Raw genomic sequence first — 17,067 nt, 5'->3', positions numbered from 1 at the left:
TCTGAAGCAACGGAATATATTATGACACATGCTAACAATTCTATTTTATTAGTGCGAAATCATCCAATAATCCTATTGTGCACCTCTAAAACTCATTTTCAATTTTCAAATATTAAAATATATAATTTATTCTCTATTGAAGTTCACGAGTTTGAACTTTGCCAAAGATTAAAAAAAACTAATTTTTTAACATAAATGATCTAACACTAAAATAAACATGTGAATTGATATATTTTCAAATTTAGAATAGACTTGTGAATCTAAGCATCTATATAATATATTAAATCTAAATAGACAGATTATATCACGACAAATGCTGATAATTCTATTTTATTAGTGCCACATCATCCCATAATCCTATATGGCACCTCTAAAACTAATTTTCAATTTTCAAATAGAAAAATAAAATATTTATTCTCTATTGAAGACCACGAGTTCGAACCTTGAGAAAGATAAAAAAGAAACTTATTTTTTAGCATAAACGGTTTAACACTAAAATAGACATGTGAATTGATATATTTTAAAATTTAGAATAGACATGTGAATCTAAACATCTAAATAATATATTAAATCTGAAGCGACAGATTATATGTTACATCTGTATAATATATTAAATCTGAAGCAACGGATTATATCACGAGAAATGCTAACAATTCTATTTTATTAGTGTCACATCATCCCATAATCCTATGTGGCACCTCTAAAACTCATTTTCAATTTTCAAATTGAAAAATATTATATTTATTTTCTATTAAAGGTCACGAGTTCGAACCTTAACAAACACGAAAATATCTCATTTTTTAACATAAATAATCTAACACTAAAGTAGACATGTGAATTGATATATTTTCAAATTTAGAATAGACATGTGAATCTAAACATCTAAATAGTATATTTAATTTAAAGCGACAGATTATATCATGACATCTATCTTTATAATACATAAAACTTGAAGAGATGGATTATATCATGACAAATGCTAATAATTCTTTTTATTAGTGTCACATCATCCCATAATCCTTTGTGGCACCTCTAGAACTCTTTTTCAACTTTCAAATAGAAAAATATAATATTTATTCTCTATTGAAGGTCACGAGTTCGAACCTTGAGAAAGACGAAAATAATATCATTTTTTAGTATAAATGATCAAACACTAAAATAAACATGTGAATTGATATATTTTCAAATTTAGAGTAGACATGTGAATCTAAACATCTATATAATATATTAAATATGAAGCGACGAATTATATCATGACATTTATATAGTTCGTTGCTTCAGATTTAATATATATTATAGATGTCATGATATAATCCGTCGCTTCAGATTTAATATATTATATAGATGTTTATATTCACATGTCTATTCTAAATTTGAAAATATCAATTCACATGTCTATTTTAGTGTTAGATCATTTATGTTGTGGCACTAATAAATCTGAAGCGACGGATTATATCACGACACTTGCTAACAATTCTATTTTATTAGTGCGACATCATCCCATAACCCTATGTGGCACCTCTAAAAATCATTTTCAATTTTCAAATATTAAAATATATAACTTATTCTCTATTGAAGGTTACGAGTTTGAACCTTGCCAAAGACAAAAAAAATCTCATTTTTTAACATAAATGATCTAACACTAAAATAGACATGTGAATTGATATATTATCAAATTTAGAATAGACATGTGAAACTAAATATCTATATAATATATTAAATCTAAAGACACGAATTATATCATGACATCTATCTATATAATATTTTAAATCTGAAGCGACAAATTATATCCCAACACATGCAAACAATTCAATTTTATTAGTGCCACATCATCCCATAATCCTCTGTGGCACCTCTAAAACTCATTTCAAATTTTAAATAGAAAAATAAAATATTTAATCTTTATTGAAGGTCACGAGTTCGAACCTTGACAAAGACAAAAAAAATCTCATTTTTTAGCATAAATGATCTAACACTAAAATAGACTTGTGAATTGATCTTTTTTAAATTTAGAATAGACATGTGAAGCTAAACATCTATATAATATATTAAATCTGAAGCAACGGATTATATCATGACACATGCTAACAATTCTATTTTATTAGTGCGAAATCATCCAATAATCCTATTGTGCACCTCTAAAACTCATTTTCAATTTTCAAATATTAAAATATATAATTTATTCTCTATTGAAGTTCACGAGTTTGAACTTTGCCAAAGATTAAAAAAAACTAATTTTTTAACATAAATGATCTAACACTAAAATAAACATGTGAATTGATATATTTTCAAATTTAGAATAGACTTGTGAATCTAAGCATCTATATAATATATTAAATCTAAATAGACAGATTATATCACGACAAATGCTGATAATTCTATTTTATTAGTGCCACATCATCCCATAATCCTATATGGCACCTCTAAAACTCATTTTCAATTTTCAAATAGAAAAATAAAATATTTATTCTCTATTGAAGACCACGAGTTCGAACCTTGAGAAAGATAAAAAAGAAACTTATTTTTAGCATAAACAGTTTAACACTAAAATAGACATGTGAATTGATATATTTTAAAATTTAGAATAGACATGTGAATCTAAACATCTAAATAATATATTAAATCTGAAGCGACAGATTATATGTTACATCTGTATAATATATTAAATCTGAAGCAACGGATTATATCACGAGAAATGCTAACAATTCTATTTTATTAGTGTCACATCATCCCATAATCCTATGTGGCACCTCTAAAACTCATTTTCAATTTTCAAATTGAAAAATATAATATTTATTTTCTATTAAAGGTCACGAGTTCGAACCTTAACAAACACGAAAATATCTCATTTTTTAACATAAATAATCTAACACTAAAGTAGACATGTGAATTGATATATTTTCAAATTTAGAATAGACATGTGAATCTAAACATCTAAATAGTATATTTAATTTAAAGCGACAGATTATATCATGACATCTATCTTTATAATACATAAAACTTGAAGAGATGGATTATATCATGACAAATGCTAATAATTCTTTTTATTAGTGTCACATCATCCCATAATCCTTTGTGGCACCTCTAGAACTCTTTTTCAACTTTCAAATAGAAAAATATAATATTTATTCTCTATTGAAGGTCACGAGTTCGAACCTTGAGAAAGACGAAAATAATATCATTTTTTAGTATAAATGATCAAACACTAAAATAAACATGTGAATTGATATATTTTCAAATTTAGGAGTAGACATGTGAATCTAAACATCTATATAATATATTAAATATGAAGCGACGAATTATATCATGACATTTATATAGTTCGTTGCTTCAGATTTAATATATATTATAGATGTCATGATATAATCCGTCGCTTCAGATTTAATATATTATATAGATGTTTATATTCACATGTCTATTCTAAATTTGAAAATATCAATTCACATGTCTATTTTAGTGTTAGATCATTTATGTTGTGGCACTAATAAATCTGAAGCGACGGATTATATCACGACACTTGCTAACAATTCTATTTTATTAGTGCGACATCATCCCATAACCCTATGTGGCACCTCTAAAAATCATTTTCAATTTTCAAATATTAAAATATATAACTTATTCTCTATTGAAGGTTACGAGTTTGAACCTTGCCAAAGACAAAAAAAATCTCATTTTTTAACATAAATGATCTAACACTAAAATAGACATGTGAATTGATATATTATCAAATTTAGAATAGACATGTGAAACTAAATATCTATATAATATATTAAATCTAAAGACACGAATTATATCATGACATCTATCTATATAATATTTTAAATCTGAAGCGACAAATTATATCCCAACACATGCAAACAATTCAATTTTATTAGTGCCACATCATCCCATAATCCTCTGTGGCACCTCTAAAACTCATTTCAAATTTTAAATAGAAAAATAAAATATTTAATCTTTATTGAAGGTCACGAGTTCGAACCTTGACAAAGACAAAAAAAATCTCATTTTTTAGCATAAATGATCTAACACTAAAATAGACTTGTGAATTGATCTTTTTTAAAATTTAGAATAGACATGTGAAGCTAAACATCTATATAATATATTAAATCTGAAGCAACGGATTATATCATGACACATGCTAACAATTCTATTTTATTAGTGCGAAATCATCCAATAATCCTATTGTGCACCTCTAAAACTCATTTTCAATTTTCAAATATTAAAATATATAATTTATTCTCTATTGAAGTTCACGAGTTTGAACTTTGCCAAAGATTAAAAAAAACTAATTTTTTAACATAAATGATCTAACACTAAAATAAACATGTGAATTGATATATTTTCAAATTTAGAATAGACTTGTGAATCTAAGCATCTATATAATATATTAAATCTAAATAGACAGATTATATCACGACAAATGCTGATAATTCTATTTTATTAGTGCCACATCATCCCATAATCCTATATGGCACCTCTAAAACTCATTTTCAATTTTCAAATAGAAAAATAAAATATTTATTCTCTATTGAAGACCACGAGTTCGAACCTTGAGAAAGATAAAAAAGAAACTTATTTTTAGCATAAACAGTTTAACACTAAAATAGACATGTGAATTGATATATTTTAAAATTTAGAATAGACATGTGAATCTAAACATCTAAATAATATATTAAATCTGAAGCGACAGATTATATGTTACATCTGTATAATATATTAAATCTGAAGCAACGGATTATATCACGAGAAATGCTAACAATTCTATTTTATTAGTGTCACATCATCCCATAATCCTATGTGGCACCTCTAAAACTCATTTTCAATTTTCAAATTGAAAAATATAATAATTATTCTCCATTAAAGGTCACGAGTTCGAACCTTGACAAACACGAAAATATCTCATTTTTTAACATAAATAATCTAACACTAAAATAGACATGTGAATTGATATATTTTCAAATTTAGAATAGACATGTGAATCTAAACATCTAAATAGTATATTAAATTTAAAGCGGCAAATTATATCATGACATCTATCTTTATAATACATAAAACTTGAAGAGATGGATTATATCATGACAAATGCTAATAATTCTTTTTATTAGTGTCACATCATCCCATAATCCTTTGTGGCACCTCTAAAACTCTTTTTCAACTTTCAAATAGAAAAATATAATATTTATCCTCTATTGAAGGTCACGAGTTCGAACCTTGAGAAAGACGAAAATAATATCATTTTTTAGTATAAATGATCAAACACTAAAATAAACATGTGAATTGATATATTTTCAAATTTAGAGTAGACATGTGAATCTAAACATCTATATAATATATTAAATATGAAGCGACGAATTATATCATGACATTTATATAGTTCGTTGCTTCAGATTTAATATATATTATAGATGTCATGATATAATCCGCCGCTTCAGATTTAATATATTATATAGATGTTTATATTCACATGTCTATTCTAAATTTGAAAATATATCAATTCACATGTCTATTTTAGTGTTAGATCATTTATGTTGTGGCACTAATAAATCTGAAGCGACGGATTATATCACGACACTTGCTATCAATTCTATTTTATTAATGCGACATCATCCCATAACCCTATGTGGCACCTCTAAAAATCATTTTCAATTTTCAAATATTAAAATATATAACGTATTCCCTATTGAAGGTTACGAGTTTGAACCTTGCCAAAGACAAAAAAAATCTCATTTTTTAACATAAATGATCTAACACTAAAATAGACATGTGAATTGATATATTATCAATTTTAGAATAGACATGTGAAACTAAATATCTATATAATATATTAAATCTGAAGACACGAATTATATCATGACATCTATCTATATAATATTTTAAATCTGAAGCGACAAATTATATCCCAACACATGCAAACAATTCAATTTTATTAGTGCCACATCATCCCATAATCCTTTGTGGCACCTCTAAAACTCATTTTCAATTTTTAAATAGAAAAATAAAATATTTAATCTTTATTGAAGGTCACGAGTTCGAACATTGAAAAAAGACAAAAAAAATCTCATTTTTTAGCATAAATGATCTAACACTAAAATAGACTTGTGAATTGATCTTTTTTAAAATTTAGAATAGACATGTGAAGCTAAACATCTATATAATATATTAAATCTGAAGCAACGGAATATATTATGACACATGCTAACAATTCTATTTTATTAGTGCGAAATCATCCAATAATCCTATTGTGCACCTCTAAAACTCATTTTCAATTTTCTAATATTAAAATATATAATTTATTCTCTATTGAAGTTCACGAGTTTGAACTTTGCCAAAGATTAAAAAAAACTAATTTTTTAACATAAATGATCTAACACTAAAATAAACATGTGAATTGATATATTTTCAAATTTAGAATAGACTTGTGAATCTAAGCATCTATATAATATATTAAATCTAAATAGACAGATTATATCACGACAAATGCTGATAATTCTATTTTATTAGTGCCACATCATCCCATAATCCTATATGGCACCTCTAAAACTAATTTTCAATTTTCAAATAGAAAAATAAAATATTTATTCTCTATTGAAGACCACGAGTTCGAACCTTGAGAAAGATAAAAAAGAAACTTATTTTTTAGCATAAACGGTTTAACACTAAAATAGACATGTGAATTGATATATTTTAAAATTTAGAATAGACATGTGAATCTAAACATCTAAATAATATATTAAATCTGAAGCGACAGATTATATGTTACATCTGTATAATATATTAAATCTGAAGCAACGGATTATATCACGAGAAATGCTAACAATTCTATTTTATTAGTGTCACATCATCCCATAATCCTATGTGGCACCTCTAAAACTCATTTTCAATTTTCAAATTGAAAAATATAATATTTATTTTCTATTAAAGGTCACGAGTTCGAACCTTAACAAACACGAAAATATCTCATTTTTTAACATAAATAATCTAACACTAAAGTAGACATGTGAATTGATATATTTTCAAATTTAGAATAGACATGTGAATCTAAACATCTAAATAGTATATTTAATTTAAAGCGACAGATTATATCATGACATCTATCTTTATAATACATAAAACTTGAAGAGATGGATTATATCATGACAAATGCTAATAATTCTTTTTATTAATGTCACATCATCCCATAATCCTTTGTGGCACCTCTAGAACTCTTTTTCAACTTTCAAATAGAAAAATATAATATTTATTCTCTATTGAAGGTCACGAGTTCGAACCTTGAGAAAGACGAAAATAATATCATTTTTTAGTATAAATGATCAAACACTAAAATAAACATGTGAATTGATATATTTTCAAATTTAGGAGTAGACATGTGAATCTAAACATCTATATAATATATTAAATATGAAGCGACGAATTATATCATGACATTTATATAGTTCGTTGCTTCAGATTTAATATATATTATAGATGTCATGATATAATCCGTCGCTTCAGATTTAATATATTATATAGATGTTTATATTCACATGTCTATTCTAAATTTGAAAATATCAATTCACATGTCTATTTTAGTGTTAGATCATTTATGTTGTGGCACTAATAAATCTGAAGCGACGGATTATATCACGACACTTGCTAACAATTCTATTTTATTAGTGCGACATCATCCCATAACCCTATGTGGCACCTCTAAAAATCATTTTCAATTTTCAAATATTAAAATATATAACTTATTCTCTATTGAAGGTTACGAGTTTGAACCTTGCCAAAGACAAAAAAAATCTCATTTTTTAACATAAATGATCTAACACTAAAATAGACATGTGAATTGATATATTATCAAATTTAGAATAGACATGTGAAACTAAATATCTATATAATATATTAAATCTAAAGACACGAATTATATCATGACATCTATCTATATAATATTTTAAATCTGAAGCGACAAATTATATCCCAACACATGCAAACAATTCAATTTTATTAGTGCCACATCATCCCATAATCCTCTGTGGCACCTCTAAAACTCATTTCAAATTTTAAATAGAAAAATAAAATATTTAATCTTTATTGAAGGTCACGAGTTCGAACCTTGACAAAGACAAAAAAAATCTCATTTTTTAGCATAAATGATCTAACACTAAAATAGACTTGTGAATTGATCTTTTTTAAAATTTAGAATAGACATGTGAAGCTAAACATCTATATAATATATTAAATCTGAAGCAACGGATTATATCATGACACATGCTAACAATTCTATTTTATTAGTGCGAAATCATCCAATAATCCTATTGTGCACCTCTAAAACTCATTTTCAATTTTCAAATATTAAAATATATAATTTATTCTCTATTGAAGTTCACGAGTTTGAACTTTGCCAAAGATTAAAAAAACTAATTTTTTAACATAAATGATCTAACACTAAAATAAACATGTGAATTGATATATTTTCAAATTTAGAATAGACTTGTGAATCTAAGCATCTATATAATATATTAAATCTAAATAGACAGATTATATCACGAGAAATGCTGATAATTCTATTTTATTAGTGCCACATCATCCCATAATCCTATATGGCACCTCTAAAACTCATTTTCAATTTTCAAATAGAAAAATAAAATATTTATTCTCTATTGAAGACCACGAGTTCGAACCTTGAGAAAGATAAAAAAGAAACTTATTTTTTAGCATAAACGGTTTAACACTAAAATAGACATGTGAATTGATATATTTTAAAATTTAGAATAGACATGTGAATCTAAACATCTAAATAATATTTAAATCTGAAGCGACAGATTATATGTTACATCTGTATAATATATTAAATCTGAAGCAACGGATTATATCACGAGAAATGCTAACAATTCTATTTTATTAGTGTCACATCATCCCATAATCCTATGTGGCACCTCTAAAACTCATTTTCAATTTTCAAATTGAAAAATATAATATTTATTTTCTATTAAAGGTCACGAGTTCGAACCTTAACAAACACGAAAATATCTCATTTTTTAACATAAATAATCTAACACTAAAGTAGACATGTGAATTGATATATTTTCAAATTTAGAATAGACATGTGAATCTAAACATCTAAATAGTATATTTAATTTAAAGCGACAGATTATATCATGACATCTATCTTTATAATACATAAAACTTGAAGAGATGGATTATATCATGACAAATGCTAATAATTCTTTTTATTAATGTCACATCATCCCATAATCCTTTGTGGCACCTCTAGAACTCTTTTTCAACTTTCAAATAGAAAAATATAATATTTATTCTCTATTGAAGGTCACGAGTTCGAACCTTGAGAAAGACGAAAATAATATCATTTTTTAGTATAAATGATCAAACACTAAAATAAACATGTGAATTGATATATTTTCAAATTTAGGAGTAGACATGTGAATCTAAACATCTATATAATATATTAAATATGAAGCGACGAATTATATCATGACATTTATATAGTTCGTTGCTTCAGATTTAATATATATTATAGATGTCATGATATAATCCGTCGCTTCAGATTTAATATATTATATAGATGTTTATATTAACATGTCTATTCTAAATTTGAAAATATCAATTCACATGTCTATTTTAGTGTTAGATCATTTATGTTGTGGCACTAATAAATCTGAAGCGACGGATTATATCACGACACTTGCTAACAATTCTATTTTATTAGTGCGACATCATCCCATAACCCTATGTGGCACCTCTAAAAATCATTTTCAATTTTCAAATATTAAAATATATAACTTATTCTCTATTGAAGGTTACGAGTTTGAACCTTGCCAAAGACAAAAAAAATCTCATTTTTTAACATAAATGATCTAACACTAAAATAGACATGTGAATTGATATATTATCAAATTTAGAATAGACATGTGAAACTAAATATCTATATAATATATTAAATCTAAAGACACGAATTATATCATGACATCTATCTATATAATATTTTAAATCTGAAGCGACAAATTATATCCCAACACATGCAAACAATTCAATTTTATTAGTGCCACATCATCCCATAATCCTCTGTGGCACCTCTAAAACTCATTTCAAATTTTAAATAGAAAAATAAAATATTTAATCTTTATTGAAGGTCACGAGTTCGAACCTTGACAAAGACAAAAAAAATCTCATTTTTTAGCATAAATGATCTAACACTAAAATAGACTTGTGAATTGATCTTTTTTAAAATTTAGAATAGACATGTGAAGCTAAACATCTATATAATATATTAAATCTGAAGCAACGGATTATATCATGACACATGCTAACAATTCTATTTTATTAGTGCGAAATCATCCAATAATCCTATTGTGCACCTCTAAAACTCATTTTCAATTTTCAAATATTAAAATATATAATTTATTCTCTATTGAAGTTCACGAGTTTGAACTTTGCCAAAGATTAAAAAAAACTAATTTTTTAACATAAATGATCTAACACTAAAATAAACATGTGAATTGATATATTTTCAAATTTAGAATAGACTTGTGAATCTAAGCATCTATATAATATATTAAATCTAAATAGACAGATTATATCACGAGAAATGCTGATAATTCTATTTTATTAGTGCCACATCATCCCATAATCCTATATGGCACCTCTAAAACTCATTTTCAATTTTCAAATAGAAAAATAAATCATTTATTCTCTATTGAAGACCACGAGTTCGAACCTTGAGAAAGATAAAAAAGAAACTTACTTTTTAGCATAAACAGTTTAACACTAAAATAGACATGTGAATTGATATATTTTAAAATTTAGAATAGACATGTGAATCTAAACATCTAAATAATATATTAAATCTGAAGCGACAGATTATATGTTACATCTGTATAATATATTAAATCTGAAGCAACGGATTATATCACGAGAAATGCTAACAATTCTATTTTATTAGTGTCACATCATCCCATAATCCTATGTGGCACCTCTAAAACTCATTTTCAATTTTCAAATTGAAAAATATAATAATTATTCTTGTAATACCCCGTATTTCCTTAAATGCCTAAACTCCTATTAATTGAGATCAACTGAGTTCCTATGTGCTCTAAAAGTTGTCAATTGGGATAAATAGAGCAAATAGTGAGTTCAGGTTGACTTAATTAATATTATTTGGAACTGACCTTTTATTAATTAGGACATTTTGGTAACACTAATAATGGGTCAATAGCTCTGGTAGAACAAATATTATGGTTGGTACCACTTAAGATATTTGTTTCCACCACTTTCTAACCACACATATGCTACAAGGCTTGTGGTCCACATGTTACTACCTTATTGTTACCTACCATAAGCCATTTGGTTTCTATGTATCAGAAAGCATAGAAAGAAAGAGGAAGCTTAAGAGAAGAAGGAGGGCAAGGCTAGTGGAGAAGAAGAAGAAGAAGGAAAGCTTGGAACCAACACCATCATCTTCATCCTCATCTCATCTTCAACAACTTCTCCTCTTCAATTTCTTGAGGTGGGTTCTAGTTAGAAACTTTAGTTTTCTAGAAAAAATTAGGGTTGTAGAATGTTAGATAAATCATGAATATCCATGCTACAAGATGAATATGTTCTTGCTCTTGTTGATTTTCATGAACATGTGTTGTGATTGGTATGATAATATGATTTGCTATGGTTATGTTATGATGTTGAAATCCTTGTGGTTATGAACATGTAGTGAGGTGGGAGTGTTGGAAGAAGGAGTGTGGGTTTGATTGGAAATGGAGTTACAGAGGAAAATGGTGTTTTGAGAAGTGGAAAACAATGAAAATATGCGTGTTAACCGGTTAACGTATTAGGTTAACCGGTTAACACTGAACAGAATTTAATTTTCTGTCTGTACAGAATTTGTCACCAAGGGGGTTCAAACCCAGGACCTCATTGAAACTGTACATGCCTTACCACTAGGCTAGAGAGGTTGTTGTTGAATGCTTATGCAATGAATAAATATTAACCTAAATCTTGATTAAGATAGATTGATGAATTAATTGAGTATTATACCTCCGTTTTGGACACGGTCGGATGCGTTAGAAAGATAACGTAAATGGCTATTATTATTATTCCATGTTATAAAATATGATGTGATTTATAAATGCCATGAATTTTATTACGATGGAAATTAAACATGGTTGATATGTTTGATTGTGAAATAACATGATTAAAAACCTTACAAAGGAGAGTGAGGAAATCTAGTAGTATAATATGATTAATAACTTAGAAGGATAATCTAGGTTATGGAACATATGTGAGTTATGTGTATGAGACGCATTGTATGGAACATGCCATGTTATTATTTATGTAATATGGTGAATGAAGTCACCTGTGATTGATGAATTTTGTTATGGTTCATGGAACCAATGATTATGGAACCGATCATGTATTCAAAATGTTTATTTTCTGTGGTGGTACACATCTCCATTGGTATGCTTAGATGAGTAAGCATTGGGATGTGGGACCAATGATTCGAGCCTCAATTGGGTTTGAGCCCCAACCATGGCGGACATGGGGGAAAGGTGGACACCTAAGTGGGTTAGAGTCCCATACGGTGAAAGATACTCAAAGTGGGTTAGAGTCCCATACGAGTGACGGTTCTTAAAAGTGGGTTAGAGTCCCATAGGGGAACCTGATATCCACCGCGAAAGTCGAATCATACGAGCATGCATGAACCGGGCCTGGCTTAGACGTAAGTCCGTTCGGGAATTGATGCGTCGTGATCTGAATAATGATCGTGGTTGAGTTATGAGAACTCAGATGCATGTTGCCATACAATTGCGAGTTAGTTTCCCCATCGCTCAAGTCTTCGTTCCCTTGTTGACTTGAGTTGGATATGAGCTGAATATTCATTAGAAAACCCTGTAGAGCCGAGTGGACCCATAGGATAGGGAACCCACTGAGATTATTATCTCACCCCATGTTGTTGATTATTTTTCAGGTGGTTCTGAGCAGGATAAGGGTAAGGGCAAGATAGAGTGATGTCTTGCTTACCTGAGGACTGGTGGCTTTTCTTCCGCTATGTAGATATTTTTTGAGATCATTGTCTAATGATCTAGATCAGTAGTTTTATTTTGGGCACTCTTATGTACATTTATGCCATATTATGTTATTTTGGGCATGTATTGTATATGTATGATGTGCTTCTAGGCACTTATGTATTTCAGTACCAGTTTTACACTATGTATAATATGTATTCTAGACATATATTATATGTGGGTGTTACAGTTGGTATCAGAGCAGGTCGTATCCTCGACCTAGCCATGAAATATTATAAGTATTCCTTTCTGCCTCACATGTGGGTTGTCATCATTGTCCTTGGTGTTATATTCATAGTATTGAGCCTGATCAACTTAATCCTATTTGTATGACATTCAGGATCATGGCTGACGGACGCAGAGGTCGTGGTAGACCTAGAACCCAGAATTCGGACTCTGAACCGCCAAGTGGTAGTGAAGGTTTTCAATGGCCTCAGTTTATGCAACAAATGCAACAACAACAGAATCAATTCATGCAACAGATGATGCAGCAGTGGAATGGTGGTTTGCATCCTCAGGGAGTTCCACAAGTAGTTGCAGGTGGTAGTTTCTGAGATTTCTTCCGCATGAATCCTCCAGAATTCCATGGTGGGCTAAATCCTGTGAAGGCTCAGGAGTGGATAACCGACATGAAAAGGATTTTTCGGATAGTGCATTGTAGTGAAGAAAATAAGGTTGTGTTTGCCTCTCACATGATGAAGGGTCCAGCTATAAGATGGTGGGAGAGTGCTTCGACTCTTATGACCAATCAAGGAATACCTAGAGATTGGGAGCATTTTAAGACTGTTTTCTTGGATAAGTATTTTCCTAGTTCTTTGAGGACTCAGAAAGAGTTTGAATTTCAACAGCTCAGGCAGGGAGCTATGTCAGTAGCTGCGTATGCTGAAAAGTTCGAAGATATGGCTGCGTATTCTAGACAAGCCGCGTACGCTCCTGATGAGAGGTGGAAGATTGATCAGTTTCTTTTTGGTCTAAGGGGTGAAATTTCTCATAGTGTTTCTCAGAGGGAATTCACTTCTTATGCTGAACTATTAAGACAATGTTATGTGGCTGAGAACAGTTTGAAGAAGGTTCAGGAAGAAAGGGATCGGTTCAGGAGTGGGCAGAGAGACCAAGGAAGGCCAGGAAACCAGTTCAGGCCTAGATCTCAGGCTTTCAAAGGGAAACAAGTGCAACATGCAAAACCTAACCAACCTCCTCAATGTCAGGCATGTAAGAAGTATCACTTTGGAAGATGTGGTGTGAGTGGAATTAGGTGTTTTACTTGTCAGAAGGAGGGACACTTGTCTAGGGAATGCCCTCAGAATAAGAATCAGATGCAGGGGAGGAGTATCGGTCGAGTTTATACCTTGGATGCAAGAAAAACTAAGAGCAACAATGCCTTAATTGCTGGTACGTGTCTCGTCAATGATCATCCTTGTTTTGTATTATTTGATTGTGGGGCGACACACTCTTTTGTATCAATTCGGTGCGTGAAGCGTCTTGGCTTGCAAGCAATTCCTTTGTCTCCTCCTATGGTGGTTACTACCGCCATGGATGATGTGGTTGAGACACCGTTGATTTGTGAAAATTGTTCGCTCTCGGTAAATGGTAGACTTTTTCAGATTGATCTTATTTGTTTACCACTTAAGAAGGTTGATGTGGTTTTGGGGATGGATTGGCTTTCTGCCAACTCGGTGTTTATTGGTTGTGAAGAGAAGTTGATTATCATTCCGTCTAGTGAAGCTACTCCAAAGGATGTGTTAACTACGATCTTGGAAGGTACGGTTGGCATGGTTAATTTCTTATTTGAGAATGAAAAGTCAGTTCTCTTGGCTCTTACCAAGGAATCTAGCGATAATCTGAATGTTACACAAATCCCTGTTGTTTGTGAATTTCCGGAAGTTTTTCCTGAGGATGTCTCCTCTCTTCCTCCTGAAAGGGAAGTGGAATTCTCTATTGATCTGGTACCTGGGACGGCTCCAATCTCCGTCTCTCCGTATCGCATGGCGCCACTAGAGTTGAGAGAGTTGAAGAATCAATTGGAAGAGTTGCTAACTAAGCATTTTATCCGACCTAGTGTCTCACCATGGGGAGCTCCAGTGTTACTAGTAAAGAAGAAGGACGGTAGTATGCGGTTGTGTATTGATTATCGTCAATTGAATAAAGTTACCATCAAGAACAAGTACCCTCTGCCTCGGATAGACGATTTGTTAGATCAGTTGAAAGGAGCCTGCGTGTTCTCGAAGATTGATCTGCGATCGGGCTATCATCAAATAAGAGTTAAGAGTTCGGATGTGCCGAAGACCGCATTTAGAACCCGATATGGCCATTATGAGTTCCTTGTAATGCCGTTTGGTGTAACGAATGCCCCAGCTGTTTTCATGGACTATATGAATCGGATATTCCAACCCTACTTGGACCAGTTCGTGGTGATATTTATTGATGACATTCTTATTTATTCTCGTACTCCTCAAGAGCACGAAGAACACTTAAGGATTGTTCTATCAGTACTGCAAGAGAAACAACTGTTTGCCAAGTTAAGTAAGTGTGAATTTTGGATGAACGAAGTGAGGTTTCTTGGTCATGTGATATCACAAGGAGGAGTATCGGTGGATCCATCTAAAGTTGAAGCGGTTATTAATTGGGAAAGACCGAAGAATGCTTCCGAAGTCAGAAGTTTCTTAGGTTTGGCAGGTTACTACCGAAGGTTTATAAAGGGATTTTCACAGATAGCGTTACCAATGACTAGACTTACCCGAAAGGAAATTTCTTTCAAATGGGATTCGAAGTGTGAGAAGAGTTTTATGAGTTTGAAGGAGAAGCTGACGACTGCCCCTGTTTTAGTCATCCCTGATCCTAGTAAGTCTTATGAAGTATTTTGTGACGCCTCTAAGAAAGGATTATGAGGGGTGTTAATGCAAAATGGTCAAGTTGTAGCCTATGCCTCCTGTAACACCCCAATTAAAATAAGCTAATTATTTAATTTAAATTAATATTTTATTTATTAATTTAATTGAATAATTGGAAGTTTGGATTAATAGTATTATTTTTGGGAATAATAATAATTGGGATTATTATTATTGGATTATTATTTTATAATTGGAATAAAAGTGGAAATCAGTAAAAAGGTCCCATTTGGTAAAAAGGTTTATTGTTTTCACGTGGAAAGGAAAAGAGGCAGAACGTGGAAAAGGGCAAAAAGAGAACCAGAGAACAAGGGATTGAAGGGAGGAAAAGCTTGAAGCTGCAGAATTTGCCGGATTAACTCAGGTAAGGGGGGTTTATCGTTGATTAACGGGTATTGTATGATAATATGTCATGGGTAGTGATAGACCTTTAATTTACCTTTGAATTGGATGATTATGATGAATTTGTGGAAATAATTGATGAACGAAATTGGGTGATAATCGAAAGAAATTCGTAGGAATTGTATGTGATAATGTCAGGAGTTGTGAAATCGAATAGGGAATGATTCGGGTTAGATGATATGAGTGATTTCTGTGTAAATTTGGACTGTGGAAGGTGAGATCGAATAGAACTCGTAGCAGGAAAAACCATAGCAGATCTGGAAATCTGGTTTCTGGTCATACGCGTATGGCACTAGGCAATACGCGTATGGGATGGCTGGTACGCGTATGGCGCTAGGCAATACGCGTATGGATGAGGAAGATGAAATTTTGAACGTAAAATGGTCTCTGGTGGTACGCGTATGGGGAAGTGATACGCGTAGCATACGCGTATGGAATTGGGCAATACGCGTATGGCTTGGTCAGGATTTAGGCAATACGCGTATGAGCATAGGCAATACGCGTATGGGCAGGATTGTGATTTCCTGTGCTGTTGTCGTGCAGTTTTTGACTGTTCAGGCTGAGTAGTGAGACTTAGCTGAAGTATGATGTAATAGGGATCGTTTCTCGTTGTTTTGAGTAGTATAGGTATTAGTAGAATGTGCTAATACTGTGTTTGATTTTATGGCACGTTGTGATATGCTTTTGTGATAAATGTGTTGACAATATGTGTTGGTTGGTAT

General features: G+C 30.5%; 1 protein-coding gene and 1 long non-coding RNA gene across 2 annotated transcripts; both read left to right on the top strand.

Annotated features, from left to right (window-relative positions):
- The first annotated feature begins 11,405 nt into the window (after nucleotides 1–11,405).
- LOC127117306 (uncharacterized) lies at nucleotides 11,406–13,222 on the top strand. Its single transcript, XR_007801969.1, has 2 exons — nucleotides 11,406–11,503; nucleotides 12,959–13,222. It is a non-coding gene; the product is annotated as an uncharacterized LOC127117306 (long non-coding RNA).
- Nucleotides 13,223–13,621: 399 nt separating this feature from the next.
- On the top strand, nucleotides 13,622–14,199 carry LOC127092620 (uncharacterized). The gene is made up of 2 exons (XM_051031509.1): nucleotides 13,622–14,050; nucleotides 14,116–14,199. The coding sequence occupies exons 1-2, from the start codon at nucleotides 13,622–13,624 to the stop codon at nucleotides 14,197–14,199; spliced, it is 513 nt and encodes a 170-aa protein (XP_050887466.1).
- Nucleotides 14,200–17,067: the final 2,868 nt, after the last annotated feature.

The sequence above is a fragment of the Lathyrus oleraceus genome, chromosome 1 (assembly GCF_024323335.1).
Source record: "Lathyrus oleraceus cultivar Zhongwan6 chromosome 1, CAAS_Psat_ZW6_1.0, whole genome shotgun sequence".
Taxonomy (NCBI): domain Eukaryota; kingdom Viridiplantae; phylum Streptophyta; class Magnoliopsida; order Fabales; family Fabaceae; genus Lathyrus; species Lathyrus oleraceus.
Note: the sequence above shows the minus strand (reverse complement) of the source record. Positions and strands in the feature narration are given on the sequence as shown.

Bases quoted from the DNA above. Each gene is read 5' to 3' on its own strand.
- LOC127092620 (XM_051031509.1), top strand. From the start codon at position 13,622: ATGAATCCTCCAGAATTCCATGGTGGGCTAAATCCTGTGAAGGCTCAG. The intron at 14,051-14,115 runs GTTTCTCAGAGG...GGCTGAGAACAG, and splicing joins GGGGTGAAATTTCTCATAGT to TTTGAAGAAGGTTCAGGAAG.